Genomic DNA, 18,647 nt, shown 5'->3' with positions numbered 1-18,647 from the left:
CAGGGCCTGTGACTCAGGTGGCTGCTTCTGCCCTATTGCTGTACCCACATTGGCTCCCAGCCTTGATGCTGCTGGGAAGTGGGGTGTGGGGTCTGGCCCCTGGTTTTGTAATCAGTGGGTTGTCGGAACCACATCTGCTGTCAAGGGTCTGGCTCTGGGGGTGGGGGACTGCTGTGGGACACAGGAGATGGCTTCTTGCAGCCAAGAACGAAAGCCCTGGGGGGTTTCTATCTGCTAAGCTGTTGTCCTCCCCCAGCTGAGACACCCACGGACCAACACCCAGGCTCTCCCAGACACTGTCGTACTCAGTCTCCTGGGGGCTTCACCCACCTTCCTCCTGTGCAGACCCTGCCTCGTCCCTGATCCCAAAGCATCGGGGAACAAACCAGCATGTTCAGAATCCTGTGATACTCAGCCAGCGCCCCATGTGCTGGACACTGGGTGGGCCCAGCTGGGCCTTACATCCTTGTCGAGCCCATGGCTGTTCTCCCAAGGGTGGGGGGAGGGTCATGGGATGCCGATCTTGGGAGTGCCAGAGGGATGTGTATCCCTGCGTGCAGGCCACACAGAGCACAGGGGGCATGGAGTGCTGGGGACACAAGGCATGTTCATGGGGCTCGGAAACATGGCGGCGCACGACCCATCGACACGCGTCAGCGTCCAGGAGAGGGTCTCCGTGCGGCGGCAACGCGCCACGTCGCCGGGGCGGGGCCGAGGGCGGCTCCCGGTGAGTCACGGCGCTGCCTCTCGCCCCTCCCCGCGCCGCCTCATAAATCGCCGCGGAGCCGAGCGCCGCCGCCCGTGTCTGAGGCACGGACTCTCCGTATGTACCGGAGCGGTGGGCGGACAGCCTTGGGGGGCACCAGCCACGACTTGAGTGACCCCGGGAGGAGGATGCTGGGGGGTACGGGATATCACAGACTCCGGGGGTGCTGGACGGATACGAGGGTTACGGGATCGTCGACTTGGGGAGTCCTGGCGGGAGCATGCTGAGGTTACCATGCCAGCTGGGAGGATGCTGAGGATGGGACCATGCCAGGCTCAGGGAATGCCGGGGAAACCATCCCAAGCTCATGGGGAGCATCCCTGTGTGCCCAGCACTGAGCGCCATTTTTGTCTGCAGAGCCCCTGGGAAGCCCTGCCAGGATCCTTCTGCTCTGCTGGGGCCTGGCTGCTTGCTGCACAGGTGAGTGGGGGGCTGGAGAGCCTAAGGTCAACCCCGGGCTCTGTGCCACTCAAAGGCCTCTTCAGGGGTCTGGGGATGAGCAGAGCCTCTGTCCCTTTGTGGGACCCTGCCTCCTCACCCACTACAAAAATGTGGGGTCTCAGGGTCACTCTCAACCTCCCACCTCACCCCTTGCTGCTCCCCCAGGTGCCATGGCCTTGCAGCCGCCCAGCATCACCACCCTGCAGATGCCAGCAGAGCTTCCTCACCCAGGTGAGAGACCCTCAGGGCCATGGCAGGGCCTAAGAGTGAGGAGGCTGCAGTGGGGTTCAGCTTCTGTGCCAGCCTCCAGCAGACAAAAGGCAAATATTCCACCCACAGCCAAGATTTTGGGGTGCAGATGAGGTGGGGGAATATTCTGATTAGTTAGGGAGGGGGGCTTTGCCTGTGCCTGGAGGGCACTGGGGATCCTTGCAGCTCCCTTGACCTTCACATGCCCTCCGGCTGCAGGGGAGAGTGTGACTGTGTCATGTGAAGCGTTGAGTGAGCTTCCAGAGTCGACACTGCTCTACTGGCTGGAGAACGGCTTCTTCGTGGAGAGCCTGCACCCGGACGGGGCTGTGCGTGAGGGGACAGTGCAGTGAGTATGGGGACAGGGGGCAGTGACAGCAGGGCAGCCCAGGCTGGGACAAGGCCCCTGGGTCTGTCCATCTGGAGTGGGCACTGATTGGTCCCCGCTGGGTTCACAGAGAGGAGCTGCAGGGCTCAGGATGGGCCCTGCACCGTGACCTGCACTTCAGCTCTTTCAACAGCCAGCACCTGCACACCAATTTCACCTGCGTGGTGCTCAGTCCCCTCGGTGTCGACACCAGGGAGGTGCGATGGCCGTCCCAAGCACTGGCCCCTGTCACTGGGAAGAGTGGGGGCCTGGGCTGAGGGAGCAACTCCCATGCTGGGTGAGCACCCTGCAGTGCAGCTCCCTGCTCTGACAGCTGCACACTACTGCATGCACATGTGATACCTCCAGGGAGGCCCGTCTCTCTGACCTGCTTTGGGGACTGCATGGCCCCACATGTGCTGGCCCCACTGTGAGTGGGGCTCCTGGTGCCCCAAGCTAAGTCAGGAGCACTGCCTGGGTTGGAACCAGCTCTGCCCATAGCTGGCTCTGGGACCCCAGGGTTTATTAAAGTACGTCAAGGCTGCCCAGTGTCACCTGCATCCTGGGGGTGGTGCTGCCCAGGGGTGTAGAGGGCACCTGTGGGATGAGGAGGGAGGGAGAGGAGGTAGCCCTGGTGCCTGTGAAGGGCAGGATCCATTCCTCACCCCCTCCCTGCCTGGTGAAGGGCTAGAGAGCCACAGTCAGTCCCAGTTCTGCCCAGGGAATACCTGGCACAGTGGCTGTGCCCTGCCCTGGAGGAGAGGGTGGGTGGAGAAGCCCTGGGTTGCAGGCACTGTGGAAGATGGGACCATCACATCCCTCTCTGCACCTGGGGGGGTTGGGGCTGTTCCTCAGCATGGCATTGCTGAGTCCCATCTGCTGCTCCATGGGGCAGCCCCCGTAACCATCCTGTGCTGGCAGGGCCCCTGCTCTTATGTCCCAGCCCCCTTCTTGCTCCCTCAAGTGCTTGTGGGGACTGCGACCCCCCTGGGCTGTGGGACTGGCTGGGGAACAGATTCTGAGCCTCTTGAGCAGCCCCTGGACTATGGGCATCACACTTCAGGATGCTCAGAATGTGGGAAGGATAGGGATGGGGGGATGGAGAAGCCTTCAGATGCAGCCCCCATGAGCTGCCCTCAGCCCAGGGAGCCACAGGAGCCCCCTGGGGACACCCCAGTCCTACAGTGACTCTTAGGAGCCAGGGAAAGGCAAGCAGTGGAGCAGCCACCTGGGCAGGGACCTGCCCAAGGCAGCCCTGCTGCACCCCGTAGCCCGGTTAATTCCAGCCTCCATCCCCTCTCACAGACCCCACACACAGCTGCATCCTGACACCACAGCTGCCACTCAGCAAAGGGCCCTGCCAGGCTCAGCCAGTGTCCCGGGGACAATGGCACTATGGCTACGCTGAGCTGGGCACAGATACCTGCCATGCAGGACCCTGTGTGATGGTCCTGTGTCCCACATCCTGTGCTACTCTCCCTGGGATGCTGGTGGCTCCATCCCCAACCCCTTCTCCTTGCTTTCAGTGTGATGGCAGTAGCACACTCCTCACTGTAAAGCATGGCACCCACCCCCGCCATGCCGTGCCATCTCGTGCCATGCTGTGTTGTGCTGTGCCATGCTGTGTCACACTTTGCTGCCCACAGACCCCACTGCAAACCACAGGTCAGAGCAGCTCGGAGATGCACAAAGCCCTGTGCCCATGGCACGCCCCCCGCCATGACCAAGATCGAGACCTCCCTGTCCTGGCAGAGCTGGTGGGACAGGACCATTCCCTGCCACATGTCCCTGTGGCCTGGTGGCAGGAGAGACTGTCCTGCAGGGACATCAACTCTCACAAAATCATAGTCATAGGTGCTGAACACATTCGGAAACAGCGCTGGAAGCGGGCAATGTCAGCAACCTCAAACATCTGGAAAAGTGGGATGAGGCCCTCCTTGTCCTTATGGAACAAGTCCTCGGTAGGGACTTGTAGCAGTTCTCCATCATGAAGATGACATCCCAGTTGAAGGGCAACTGCTATTTTCCAGAGGGAGGTGGACGTGGAGCAGCCAACATGGATAGGTTGGTGGCACTGGAATGCTTCCGTGGACACAGTAGTAGCTAAGAAGGTGGGAGCCATGTCCAGCATCATCTTCTTGATGAGGTGGAGGTCTTGCTGGTGTAGGGGACTACCAGTGGCCAGAGTCCTGGCCAGCAGATGCTCCATGGTGGGCAGAGCCACCCTAAGGGAAGCCCCCAGATGCTGTGGTGCTGTGGACAGGGAAGCAACTGGTTGCTCCACAAGTGGCTGGGGAGGTGTGGCAGCAGGAGCAAGGTCAGGTCAGGGAGGGTGTTGGGGCCTGGGAGGGGCTGCTGAGAGATGCAGGGCAGGCTGGGGAAAGCACCCCAGCTGCATCAGAGGGCAAAGCCCTTCCTCGACACACGTCCCAGCACTGACCCAGACAGTGATGCCAGCACCAGCTGAGACCTGCCCTGCTGTATCACCTACCAGGAGCAACCTCACTGGGATCCCAGCCAGCAGCATGTCCTGAGACTCTGGGTGCATGAATGCAGAGTGCTCCTGACCCGGGATGTGGTGCTTGCCCCAATCCCCGCCATGCTGCTGAGGAGAGCATAGGCTGTGGCTCAGGTCAGCAGCAATACCTCTCTCTGGGTACTCAGCTCTTGACAGCAGGGTACAGCACACTTGGAGGTTCAGAGAAAAAACAGGGCGACCATGGGGCCAATGCTCATGACACTGGGATGGCAGCCTACAGCTAGGCCCCCAGGCTTACTTCTGAGCCAAAGTGAAGCCCCAAGACTTTATCACTCATGTGCTCAGCCACCTCTGACTCCTCCTTTGCTGGCAGCAGTGACTTGGCCATGCTCACCCATCACCCCCACATACCAGCAGGGTTCATGTCCCTCAGAAGCAGGGTCCTCCCCAGACGAGGGGCACCATCAGCCAGCAGGGAGCTGGACAGCAGCCAGATGTAGGGAGGTATCCATGGGTGATGGAGCGTCAGGGGGATGAGAGTTGGAGGTGCTGGAGGACCCCTCCACCAAGGAGGAGGGGTCCTGGGGCTTGCTGGGATGGCACATAAAGGATTTGCTATAGTGGGGGAGGTGCAAGCAGCACTATCCCTGGCTGAGGGCAGGAATCCAGCTGGGCGAGCTCTGGTGAGGAGGAGACACTGTCCTTGGGGCACCTGGGATGAGGAGTATGATCTGGTGTGAGGAGAGCCTGGCCAGGGCAGCCCTGGAGGCCAGGGAGAAAGGGAAAGTAAAACCACAGGGCTCCTGTGCTCACCTTACTGTAAATTAGTCTGGTTCTCACTAGTGGCTGCTTCTGCTTACTGTGACCTGTGGATGTGTCCATGTGGAAGCAGGACACCCCAAAGCATTGGGTATGTCCATGGTGCAGCAGGAGCAACTCTGAAGGGAATGTGGTCCAAGGATAAGACCATGCTAGAGAAAGTACACCTTGAAGCATCTGTGGCTGTGCTGGAGGTCATGCTGGAACACCTCAAAGTGTGTGGCCGTGCATAAACCCCCAACAGAGCAGGTACACCCGTGGAGGCACTGCAGCCATGCAGAAGGCCAAACTAGAGCAGGTATATGCTCCATTCCCAGAAATGTTCAGTGTTGGATGGGGCCTGGAGAGCAGCCTGGTCCAATGGAAGGTGCCCCTTGCTTATGGCAGGGGGTTGGAACAAGATGAGCGTTAAGGTCCCTCCCAACCCAAACCATTTTGTGATTCTATGACGTTGTGGACATTTCATGAGCATTTTATGGACATTTCATAGGAGTGGTCCATAGACTAAGGGAATGATATCTGTACATGATAGCTAAGGGTGAGAAGGGGCTGGTGGGTATTGGGTACCAGAGAACCTGAGCAGGATGTACATGGCATAGAATAAGGGATGGAGAATGTACTGTTTTGGGCAGAGGATAAGTTCCATTTCTTTCCTGGGGCTGTGGGTTGGGTTTTTGCTGGAGGGAACATTGATAAACCAGGGATATTTCAGTCAATGCTGAGCATCAAGGCCTTTGGTGCTCCTCATACTGCCCCACCAGCGAGTAGGGTGGGGGTGTGAAAGGAGTTGGAAAGGGACATGGCCAGGACATTGGACCCCAGCTGACCCCAGGCATATTCCCAACTACAGGTTGTCATGGTCAGCAGTAGAACTGGGAGGGGTTGGTCTGGGGGGTTCACTGTTCAGGGTAGAAACAGGAAAGTTTTACAGACAAATCCCTGGCTTTAAGCCAGGTGTCACCAACAGGATTTTGAGGTTTTTGATCGTGGGATGGTTTAGATGACAACAAGCCTACTGGTGACAAGCCTATTGGGTACACCTGTCTCAGAGGGAAAAGAATCTTTGTGCGGGAGTTAGCAGGGCATGTTGAGTGACCCTTAAATTGGATTTGAAGGGGGAAGGGGATAAAAACCAGGTCACTTGAGATAAGCCTGGGAGTGGCTTGACACTGTTCGAAGGATGGCGTGTTAGTGAGGTTGTTCAGGCTACCATCTCAGTAGACATAGGAAATGTCTACTTCATTGCCATAAAGCAGCAAGAGTGCAAGTGTTACTGATGTGCTAGAAACCATGGAAACTCCTGAGAATGGTCACTCAGGGACTGGAGCTTCTCTCCCCAAAAAGGCATTGGGATTGATAACCCAATTGAAGTGTATCTGCCCCAGTGCGTGCAGCGTGGGCAGCAAACAGGAGATCCTGGAATGTTGTGGTGTGTTTTTTGTTTTATTAGTATGTTTACTGTTTGATTTGTAATTTTGCAGTTTGCTTATGCTGTTTCCTTTTGTCTCTGCCCTTTTCCCAGAACTTTCGTCACTTCTCCTGTTATTAGATGCCAGTTTCTATTTCTTCAAACTTTAGTAATTCACTGAAAATATTCTCCTTCCTTGAAATTTTGTATTGGTTTATACATTGTATTCCCTGCCTTGTTTTTCCCTCCCAGTTTTCCTGATTTGTTAAAGATTGTACCCTTCCCTGAGACCTGCCCCCACATATAAGTCACTATCTGCTCTCAGTTCGGGGTCCCAGGATGAAGAAGAGGGGAAGTTTTACTATCAAATAAAGTTACCCTGGGACCCGTGTGCTGCTCTGTGTTTTATGCCAACGCTGGCACCTGGGATTCAATGGAGCTCGGGGGAGGGGGATTGCCGCCCCCCCTGTCACCAGCTAGCCGAGGCCGAGCGGCACTGGAAGACATGTTACAGGAGGAAAACCATGGCATAGTTGCCATCACAAAGACATGGTGGGATGACTGGCACCACTGAAATGGTGCAACGATTGGTGGTGAACTCTTCAGAAGGGACAGGCAAGGAATGAAAGGTGGTGGGGTAGTCCTGTATGTGAGGGAGTGTTTTGACTGTCTAGAGCTTGATAGTGATGATGCAAGTGTTTAGGGTTGGTGGGTAAGAATTGTGGGGAATGCCAACAGGGCAGATATCCAGGTGGGAGCTGGGTAGAAATCACTCAACCAAGGACCAAGAGGCAAACAAGTCTCATAATGGCCAGTCCTTGTCTTCATGGGGGCTTCAACACACTAGATGTCTGCTGAAAATACAATCCACACAGAGGAGAGAGTTCAGGAGGTTCTTGGATGTTACTGTACAAGCTGATTTGTACTGGGCAATTAATTCAGCTATAAATAAGATACCCAGCTGGCTCCATAAAACCAGCCCTTGAGCTGAGAGGCAGGAACCTCAACCAATTACATTCCGTCCTAAGCTGCAGACATCTCGCTGGTCCGTGAGCTGGGCAGTGTGAAAGATCAGACCAATGAGTTATCCAAACCGGGTTTTTCAAATCGCCTTTATAAAGAGGAGTTTGAAGAATAAACTTGCTCTTTTGCCACATGGACATCGGGGTGTGTGTTGTTCCTGTCTCCAACCACTGACCCCACAAAACATGCAGATTTATTAAACGTAATATGTGGTGACCTCATATTACATTTAATAATAATTAAACTGACATGATTGGACTGAGCCAGATCCTGTGGGCGCAAAAGAAGACAGGCCTGTGTGCATGCAGAGCCACTGGAAAAAGACATTGGGAAAGCTGAAGAAATAATCAAAGGGCAAGCACGGAGAGCTGCTGAACCAGCAAAGAGCTGGATATAACCAGAGGTGTGTGTGTAGAGCTGCCCAAATTATACAGCGACCAGAGCTGTTTTGTGGCAAAAAGCTGCTAAAAAATACAGATTTCCTTGGTATATACCCCTTTTAAATAGAAGAAAACTCCATTGGAAAACATGGGAGGATCTATCTCCGTGGAAGAACATCCTGTGGTGCAGGTAGGGGCTAACTTCCTAAGGGAATGGGACATAGAATGTGAAGAAGAGAATTTTTTAGAATTAATATTATGGACTAGAAATCAGGGATTGGAACCTACCAAAGAGAATGCATTAAATATACGTACATGGACACAGACTGGTAAATATTTAATGGATGCAGCTTACAAAGGTGACAAAAGTGCCGTTAAAATCCTAAGACCTTGAAAACTTATATTGAATTTAATAATGCAGATAAAAAACGAGATGCCTAGCGAGGACCGGGTGCCAAGAGAGGCACAGTGCCGTGCAGCACTGAACGGGTGCCATGTGGAAGATTACACAGCAGCCCAGTCGTGTGGCTGGGCTGGGTGGGATGGCTGGGTCCCAGCAGAGCCGGTGCCTCGGCATGTCCAGGCAGTGCCCTGGCCAGTGGAGCAGCCCCGGAGGGTGGTGGGGGTCTGGCAGGCCATGAGGAAACGCCATGCTGGGCAGCAGCGCAGCCGCTTCACTGTGTCCCGCCACACTGGCCCTGGCCACTGTGAGAGCGCGCCCTGCTGCAGTGGGACCATGGCTGGCCACTGTGAGACGACCGTGGAAGGCAGCGCTGCCCTGGGGAGTGGGGGAACCCCAGTGGGTGGAGACAATCTGGGGGTTGCCTGCACTGTGGCTGCTGAAAATGCACAGGGAGGTGGCAAAATGGATTATGTAATCCAGCCATGTGGAGTCATGGTGACCGCCATGGCCCTGGCGAACTGTGCTGCTCCGGTGGCACAGAGATGCTTTGCACCTACAGAGAGATGTTGCGTTGTGCTAAGCTGCCCTGTGGCTGTGCTGCTGACCTTTTGCGTGGCGCCAGACCCCCATTCAGCTGTGCGAGGCTGCTGTCCTGGGTTGATCAGCAATGCTGCTACCTTGAGGGGACACAATATGCCTCCCCACTCCACAGGGCCAGACCACATGGCGGCCACTGCAATGCCTCCCTGCACCGCCAAGCTAGGCGAGAATCCCGTGGCCATGGTGCCATGCCATGTGGCCACGGGGACTGCCCTCCCACCATTTGCACCAGAGCGGCCTGCACCTTCCATCACCATGGAAATGTCAAAACTGCCCCCAGCTGAGACTGAGTGGGCCGGTTGCAAAGTCATGCCTCTGTGGAGCTTGGCTGTGCCTACACTGGGGGATGTGCCTGCACCCCCGATCCTGCCTCTCTCAGGGGGCAGAGCCCTGCCCCCAGCCCTACCCCTGTTGGAACACAGCCATGCCTCTAGTGGGCGTGGCCCCACCCCCAATCCTTCCCTGAGCGGGTCTGGGAATTACATCACCAAAAGCTCCTGCAGACCACATACCCAGAAGTGGAGCCACTATCCCCTCAGCTCCACCTCTGCTGGATACAAGGGATTATCATCCCCCTGCGGAATACCACAATAACACCATGTCGCTATAGAGTGCGACACAGCACAAAGCACCCAGACTCCATCTGAAGGGTGTATGAGAGAGATTTATTACACCAACATGTTGCTTTTGTAGTTTTTCAAGATATTTACATTTACCTAACAGAAACATACATTGCCCATTGGTAATTAAAAAGAAACAAAGTTCCCAATAGGTAACCAGGGAGCCACCTCATTCTGTGAGCCAGCTAACGTCCCTATCTTTTAAGTTTCCCTCTTCCATCATGCTGGCATAGTGATCGCCTTGATGTGTTCCTTGAGAGAGATAGGGGCTTTCCTTATCTCCAGGAAGCCTTTGCTGGCTCACAAGAACAGCACGAAATGTCTTTCCCACAACACCACAGTAGTTTTGTTGCTGACAGCCCTGCCTGATCCTGCGAGTGTCTGGCAAAAGGTAAAGTTTGCCACCATCACGCGTGGAGTGAGTCTATGATGAGGCAGAACCCATTGATGTAGCCATGTCAGGGAGCTGGGAGCCTGAGGATGGGACACTTGGAGCATATCCAGTAATAAGAGGCAATGGAGCTAATTCTGACAAGTGTACTCCTTTTCAATGGCCAGTTCTATCTGAACTGTGTCAGCTTGTGGCCAAACATGGTTTGGGTTCTACTGCAGTTGCTAATATGCTACAGTTCTTAACTACCAAGGAGATAACTCCCTTTGATATAAAGCAACTGGCAAAACTAGTGTTTACAACTGTCCATTACATGGTTTTTGAATCGGTGTGGAAAAGCAGCGCTGAAAAACAGGAGTTAAAAAATCTAAAGGTTTTGCAAGAGGACCCATGTTATGGGGCAGGGGTCCCTCAACTTCTGGGTCTCCCGTCAGTGGGAGATACAAGACTCCAGGCCAGGCCACATCCGTTAATTCTGGCACAGGTGAAGGAATTTGGTCTGCAGGCACTATTTAAAGGAACTAACATGACAAACACAACCCAAACATAGTGCAAAATTAGACAAGGAGTAAAGGAACTGTACTGTTTTTAGAGAGATTACGAGATGCTATGGAAAAACAAATTGTTAATGCTGAAGTGAGAAATCATCTAATTTTACAACTGGCAAAGGACAATGCCAATGAGGACTGCTGAAAGGTCATAGAACTACTACCTAATGAAAATCCATCACTCAATGATATGATAAATGCCTGTGCTAAGGTTGGATCTAATTCTCATAATATGACTATGTTAGCAGATTCCATAACAGCCACTGTAAGTGTAACACCTCATTGCTACAGGTGTGGACAAGAAGGCCACATGAAGGTAAACTGTCCCCGTAAGTCCTTTCCACAGGGGACGTTTCAAGGACAGAAGGGAGCAAATGCAAGCTGCAGCTGATGTGGAAAGACCTGACATGTGACCAAGGTGTGCAGGTCCAAATTTCATGCTAATGGTCAATCTCTCAAGAACCAGGGAAACACGAAACCAAGTGTGAATGGGAATCGCATGACAACACAAGGAATTTCCTACCTTCCAGTACAAGCCTATGTGATCAGCTCACAGGAAGGACTTGAGGAGCAGCTGGAATGGATGTGGCCACCTCTCTCACAGTAACCATAAGTACCTCAAAGGTCCCTCTCAAGGCTCAGGGGCCTGTTGGGAAAGGATTGAGTGCATTGTTAATTGGAAGGTCCAGCACCATAATACAAGGTATCATTGTGCACCCTGGTGTTGTTGATGCAGATTTTACTGGAAAAATACATGCAATGGTTTTCACCCCTACTCTACCCATGACTACACCTGAAAAAACCAGAATTGCTCAACTTATCCCTTTTAAGTCTTCTGTCCCCAAAACAGATTTTAGGGAATGAGGAGACCAAGGCTTCGGATCAACAGGACAGCCCCAAGTTAGCTGGACGCAGGTCGTAGAAGATCAAAGACCTAACATGGTTTGTACTGTTACGATGCCTAAAGCAAAGCCTTCACAGATAAAGGTCAGTGGGATGACTGACACAGGGGCAGATGTCACCATCATCTCTGCCAACATGTGTCCTCCATCATGGCCTGCTACACCTGCGGGATCTGCTGTTACTTGAGCAGCAATCCTGTGTTGATCAAAAATCCTGAGGACCAAACAGCTACAATCTGGCCTTACATCACTGCTGCACCACTGAACCTGTGGGGGAGGGATGTTTTGTCTACGTGGGGAGGCTGGGTAGGGAAGGATTTTTGACAGGGGCCACTGTGTTAAAGGGAGTAAGGTGTCCCACACCAGCTCTGAAATGGCTTACAACTCAGCCTGTGGGGATACCACACAGTGGCCCCTTGAAAAAGAAAAGCTAGATGCCCTAAAATCATTAGTTCACAAGAACAGCCAGCTCAAGGACACATAGAGCCATCTATATGCCTTTGGAACACCCCTGTATTTGTTGTAAAAAGAAATCTGGTAAATGGAGGCTGCTCCATGACCTAAGAAAAAACAACTCTGTGATGGAGAGCACGGGCACTTTGCAAGCTGGTATGCCTTCTCCTACAATAATACCACTGAACCTGTGGGGGAGGGATGTTTTGTCTACGTGGGGAGGCTGGGTAGGGAAGGATTTTTGACAGGGGCCACTGTGTTAAAGGGAGTAAGGTGTCCCACACCAGCTCTGAAATGGCTTACAACTCAGCCTGTGGGGATACCACACAGTGGCCCCTTGAAAAAGAAAAGCTAGATGCCCTAAAATCATTAGTTCACAAGAACAGCCAGCTCAAGGACACATAGAGCCATCTATATGCCTTTGGAACACCCCTGTATTTGTTGTAAAAAGAAATCTGGTAAATGGAGGCTGCTCCATGACCTAAGAAAAAACAACTCTGTGATGGAGAGCACGGGCACTTTGCAAGCTGGTATGCCTTCTCCTACAATAATACCTGCCTCCTGGGACATCCTGATTGTGGACCTGAAGGATTGTTTTTTCACTATTCCACTGCATCCAGATGATATCCAAAGCTTGCTTTCACAGTGCCTTCCATTAATAACACTGCACCTCTGCAACGTTGTCAATGGCGAATTCTTCCCCAAGGCATGAAAAACAGCCCTACAATCTGTCAATGGTACATTGCACAGGCGCTCTCTTCAGTGAGAGAACAATTTCCAGAGGCATACAGTTATCACTACATGGATGACATTTTGATTGCAACCCAAACAAAGAAGAATCTCCTTTATTGGATGGCTGGGGAACTCTAGAGACAAAGAATGAGGAAAAGTCTCAGGTACCTTGAAAGGTGATGGAGCACACCATCCTGAGTGCCATAATGTGGAACATGCAGAACAGCCAGGCATCAAACCCAGCCAACAAGGGTTTGTGAAAGACAAGTCCCCTTGACCAACCTGGCTTCTGTGACAAGATGACCCGCTTGGTGGGTGAGTGAAAGGCTGTGGATGTTGTCTATCTGGGGTTTAGTAAGGCTGTTGACACCATTTCCCACAGCTTTCTCGAGGAAAAGCTTTCAACTCATGGCTTGGACAGGTGCACTGTTTGCTAGGAAAAAATAATGCCTGGATGTCCAGGCCCCAAATGGCACCCTAACTCCTCCTGACTGGCCAAACGGCCTTACTGTACTACCAGTATTAGCTGTTCCCAGAGGGACCTGGAGCATGTAAAGGCCAGGCATTATTTTTGAAAAAGCAGCAAATATATTTTCATTTGAATCACAGCAACTCTTAGTCTTTGTTCCTTACATGTGCCCTACTAGAGTGCCTTTACTCCACAGTACGTTGCCTCATGATTTTTTTAGTGTAGTCCTACTGCATTTCCTTGTGAAGCTGCTTATACTTTCTTGCAAATAATCTCACTGCTTATTCAGGACAGTTAGTCCCAGGCTAGCAGCAGAAATTCTAGCATTCAGTAGGTACTCTGCTGTGAAAACTGGAATGTAAAACATGCCACAAAAGTGGTGTTTTCCCTGCGGATCGTGGAGAAGCATTACATGGTGTTTGAACATTTGAAAGCCAGTTGTGCCTCTGCTAAGCTGTGACTGAAAATTTCATAGAATCACAGAATATCCTGAGTTGGAAGGGACCCACAAGGTTCATGGTTTCCAGTTCCTGGCCCTTCACAGAACACTCCAACAATCCTACCCTGTGCCTGAGAACATTGTCCAAATGCTTGTTTAGCTCTGGCAGCCTTGAGGCCATGACCACTGCCCTGGGGAGCCTGTTCACTGCCCAACCACCCTTTGGAGGAAGAACCTTTTCCTAATATCCAGACTAAATCTCCCCTGATACATCTTCAGGCCATTCCTTAAGGTCCTGTCCCTGGTCACAGACAGCAGAGATCAGTGCCCGCTCCTCTGCTCCCTCTCGTGAGGAAGATGCAGACTGCTATGAAGTTTCCCCTCACAGTCTCCTCTTCTCCAGGCTGAACAAGCCAGGTGACCTCAGCCATTCCTCTTACGGCTTTCCAGTCACTCCATCTAGTTGGCTGAGCAGGCTTTCCAAGTCTGCCTGAAGTTTTGTTTTAAATCTCTACCCAAAGTCCCTAGGAAGCAGGCAGAGCAGAATATGTCCCATGGGGACAGTCATGGGGCTCCCCAGGTGGATGGCCACACAGAGCCATGAGGGGAGCAAAGCACCACAGGCCCTGCTTCTGTCCCAGGACAGCAGCCTATCCAACCCCCTGTGAGCACAGGTCACCAGCCAGCCACTCCAGCTCCCCTCCCAGACTGAGCAGGGAGCTGGCTGGCACATCTAAGCATTTCCAGGCGAGCCCTTTGTTCCTGACAGTGTGGTACAAGGTGGCATTAATGGTCAGGGCAGACGTTGGACCACCCTGCTGGCTGGTGGGGGAATGCCATGGAATGCTGGCCCATGACAACATAAAAGTGCAGCATCGAGTAAGAGAGAAGGCACTGCTGCCTGCCCTTCAGACTGACCCCATTCCCAGCCACAGCTGAGAAGTTCAACCAAGCAGGAAACTGGGCATGGACAAACCCATCTGCTGGCATCCAGAGAAAGAGTAAGTCACTGTTTTGGCTCTAAAGGAGGGGGGTAAATAAGAGAGAAACATTTAATAGTTTGTATTTTTATGAATGAGGCTTTCTCTCCCTTTCCAGTAACTCCTCCTAGCAGGTATTTTTGTTTCAAATTTGGTGCTTTGTAATGGAGGTGAAGTAACGGATTCAGCAAAGTTTACCTTTCATGCCTTGCAATTGTTTATACACTGTGTCCATATGCCTAAGGTAATAATTAATAGTTCTATGAATAATAAGCACAAGGAATGGTAGAGTGATTTTGCTCCATTTTGCAAAGACTCCTTTAAGCAAATCTTAAAAGGGGACAGGGATTTTCATGGGAATTATTCCAGCTGACAGGATTTGAGACATTTTATTTAGTTAAAACTGCATTGAGAAGAGCATTGGAAAAGAAGGCTCAAGGAAAGAGCATCTAGGACTTCTGTTTTATTCTGCCATTTAATTTATAAATAAAGTCAGTGATACAGTAAGGACAAACTAAAGTAAATATACTATCTCTATATAGCCCTGGAGTCTCAATGGCAATGACAACATTCACTATCTGAGTGAACAGAGCTGAGATTTTCAGCCCCAAGGTGCCCGGCTCCAGAGTTTCATTCTCCAGCTGCTTAGTGACCACTAATATTTCATATTACCAGTTTTTTCATCATGCAGCTTTCTGCTCTTTTTTATCCCTAATTTAGGATCTGAACAATAGAAAATTAAGTGCTACTATAGACTGTAATTTTCAGCATTATGTTTTGGGATTAGGTAATACTTAGTTTCATGTAATGTTTAATTTGAACTTTTGTCCAGGTCACGTTAGAAAGGGTACTGGGAAATAACCAAAATTGCTGTCAAACTTTATTTCCTAGCATTCACTTAGTGTAAGTGCCCTTGTTCCAGTGAGTAGTTCATTTGACATACAAAAAAGAAAATTTAAAAAGGTCTTTAAAAAATAAATGTAAGTACTTTAGTGTTGAAGTGCTCAGCTTGAGCCACCAAAGGTAGCTCTGGTTTTTGGACAATGCTGACCACCCATCCTTGGGACACCTGGCTTCCCAGAAGGTGTCCTTTTCTCAGGACACATGAATACACAGGGCTTTGACTGTGCATACCTTACAATTACAAAAGTACTTCTTGTATGAAAATACAATTGTTTATTTGTGAGCCTGCATGTTCATGCTTTATGCATGGATATAGACTTGTGGAGTTTTTTTAATACTTGGACTTTAAATCCCAGGGAGAACAACTCCACCAATCATTCTACCTTACACCTGTGCAAAACAGTTCTCTCCTCCCGTGCTGGTAATACCTTCTCACTTTTCATTTATGTAAATGCTTATTCTGATGCAATTCAGATGTGAATACCCAGGTCAGTGTGTGTCTGCCTTCCAGACAGCATGCACACCTCCAAGCTGGAATAGCTCCAGGTGTGTTCTGGCAAAGCAAAGCCTGCTGCTCATCCTGGCCCTCTACTCTTTATTAGGAAAAGTGCAAGCTGCATGTGTGAAACACAGCATGAAAATTAAATTCTTGCATATGCCTCCTTTCTGCTCTCTCAGGCTGTGACCTGCTGAGGCTGACCTTCATCTGGGGGAAAAAGGGAGATATTACCACTCCCAATTATTTGGGAGGAGAAGATTTGCTCCTTTCCCTTAAGTTTTCTCCTATTATTCTGCCTCCCTGCAGTTCCATGTCACAGCCTTCCCTGCTGTAACGTTTGCCTCTGCTGTGGACAGAAACTCTACATAGGATGGACAGGCTTGAGGAGTTTACACAGGTGTTTATAGATGAATTGCTTCTCCTCGAGTCTGTGTGCATCTGAAAATCCTATACAGTAAACATTTCAAGGGTCAGTGTGTTGTTCAAGTTCAGTGCTACAGTATTCAGTGCTTCAGTGCTCAGTGCTTCAGTGCTCAAGTTCAGTGCTTGCCTATTTTATCTTGCATTTTTATCTTGCTGGGCAGGAATTTGTGCCACTACACTTGAGCACTCCACTGCTACAACCTAATGCCAGTAGCCCAGGCTTCAGCTGCACAAGCAGACACAAATATAATTTTCAAGCTATTGACAACAAGAATGAATCATGCTGCAGCCTGAAAGGCTGTAGAACTTCAGCTTTGATCACAAACTTATTTGCCTCAATTTATGGACTAACTAAATAAGTACTGTATGGACTAACTAAATAAGTACAGTCTCTTTGTTTAAGCAAAGGGACGGAAAACAAAATTCATCTCAGCCATCAGCCCACGTAGGGAATTCCTAAAATTCCCATGGAGTAAAAACAGCAAATCCAGTATTTTGTTTTCCTTAAGGCCGCAGTCTCCCTAGGGCTTTCTGATCAGATTATGTGGCTAGTCAGATTAGGTTTATTCAGGGACTGACTCATTGCATTTTCCTGTAATCTTGTATTTTAACACCTGCTCAGTTTAAATGCCATTTTTATCTAAATTGGATGGGTTTGCTATTCATCCTGTGTACATTACTCAAGACTTAAAATCCTCTTTGCTTAATACACCACTTTCAGATAGGCATATGTTAGCACAAGTGATGAATGAGGGGTTTAACTAGTTTTTTTTTCTGAAGAAAAATGGAAGACATCAGTTTTATAGACTTGGAACTTCCATTGAATAGGATAAACTTTCCTTGTGACAGTAGCATTCTCACACAATAGTCAAAAGCTTTTTATTGTTGTTTTGCAATTTTCTTAATACTTAGACCTACAATTAGAGGGGAAAAAAAAAAAGTGGAATTGCCTTGTCCTTACTGGCAAGCTTTTTTCCATGTATGAACTTTAGCCTTCCCTCCTCCAGGCATCCTTCTTGAGCATGCCCAGTTCCCTCACACTTTTCTCACAATCACAGGTGTCAGCCCCTTACTCTTCACTGGACCACTTCAGCCGATCCATATTTTTCCAAGGAAAGGCTGCCACCTGCATGATGGATGTGCTGACACCTGCAATTTCCCCAAATGGAGGGAGCTTCAACTTTTGTGATAATGGCAAACTGCTCATGCTCTCCCATATGAGAGAGTAGAAATACTCCATACAATGACTCTCATCTGACAAGGGAGGTGAAGCTTTGGGCAGTTTTCAGATGTGTTGCCTGAGAAAGGTTGTCATCCCCTGAAAAACATACACCAGGACTACTAAAATAGCCCAAAGGCTGCTCTATGCCTGTGTCTGCAGGTTTTGAATTCTGTGAGATATGACTAAGGCTGGATCCATCCATACAGTACAATTAAGGCTTTGAAATAGCAAGTTGTAAGAGCCTTGCATTGCCAGCAATGGATTACATGAAACAGAGATAAAATATAAGAAAACTTCTGCCCAGAGAAGCTGTGGTTGCTCCATCCCTGTGAGTGTCCAAGGCCAGGCTGGATGGAGCTTTGAGCAACTGGTCCAGTGGAAGGTGTCCTTGCCCATGGCACGGGGGATTGAACTGGGAGGTCTTTAAGGGCCCTTCCAACTCAAACCAATCTCGGATTCCAAGATTCTCTGTGCACTTAGGGGAATGGCTATCAAGATTCGGAGGAACCAGTGAAGATTTCTATTTTAAACAGTCATATTGATATAACTGTAATCAGTGAAGGAGAATTTTGCTAGGAAGCAAACTTTAATTTTTCAGAAAACTTAAATACATGCCTAACCCCCATTACTGTGAGCATTCCCACTGAAATCAGCATTGTGATAACAATGGAATTAATGAGGTCTCTTTGTAATTGCAAATAGATTTAAGCACACTGGTGTTTGCAAGCTGAGTACTGAACTCCATTTAATTCAGCCAGAGAACAATTGAATCAGCTGTTGTAAAGACGTCATTTCCTTTGTCACCATCTTGGCAACAAACCATAAGCCTTTTTCTCCAAATTACAAATATTTCCAGTGTTACTTCTCATGACTGTCTATTACAGACACAGGCAAATAATTCATGTCATCTGCCCTCATCCAGCTGTCTCTGCAAGTGTCCAAAAATTCACACATGCAGCAGGAGCTGAGGCCTTGTTGGGAATGTGATGGACAAGTTTATGAGTTAATGCCATTGGAATTATTACTGTTAATGTGAAGTTGTAAGAAGTTAAGTGTGTTAATTAAATTGTTGTTAAAATGTAAAACCTTTAATGTTACTGTTAACCTGAAGTTGTAATGAGCAAAGTTGTT

At 50.1% G+C, this 18,647-nt stretch overlaps 1 protein-coding gene across 2 annotated transcripts; it reads left to right on the top strand.

The window, feature by feature from the left end:
* The first annotated feature begins 525 nt into the window (after window positions 1-525).
* LOC121354713 (interleukin 18 binding protein) lies at window positions 526-2,854 on the top strand. Of its 2 annotated transcripts, none has more exons than XM_041469518.1 (5): window positions 526-823; window positions 1,124-1,186; window positions 1,373-1,438; window positions 1,676-1,805; window positions 1,915-2,854. In XM_041469518.1, the coding sequence occupies exons 1-5, from the start codon at window positions 541-543 to the stop codon at window positions 2,099-2,101; spliced, it is 729 nt and encodes a 242-aa protein (XP_041325452.1). In that variant the 5' UTR covers window positions 526-540; the 3' UTR covers window positions 2,102-2,854. The 2 variants fall into 2 exon arrangements, with proteins under 2 accessions (XP_041325452.1, XP_041325451.1); XM_041469517.1 differs by having other exon boundaries at window positions 569-904.
* Window positions 2,855-18,647: the final 15,793 nt, after the last annotated feature.

The sequence above is a fragment of the Pyrgilauda ruficollis genome, unplaced genomic scaffold, assembly GCF_017590135.1.
Source record: "Pyrgilauda ruficollis isolate IOZ18807 unplaced genomic scaffold, ASM1759013v1 scaffold236, whole genome shotgun sequence".
In the NCBI taxonomy this organism is placed as follows: Eukaryota; Metazoa; Chordata; class Aves; order Passeriformes; family Passeridae; genus Pyrgilauda; species Pyrgilauda ruficollis.
This window is presented reverse-complemented; position numbering and strand designations above follow the sequence as displayed.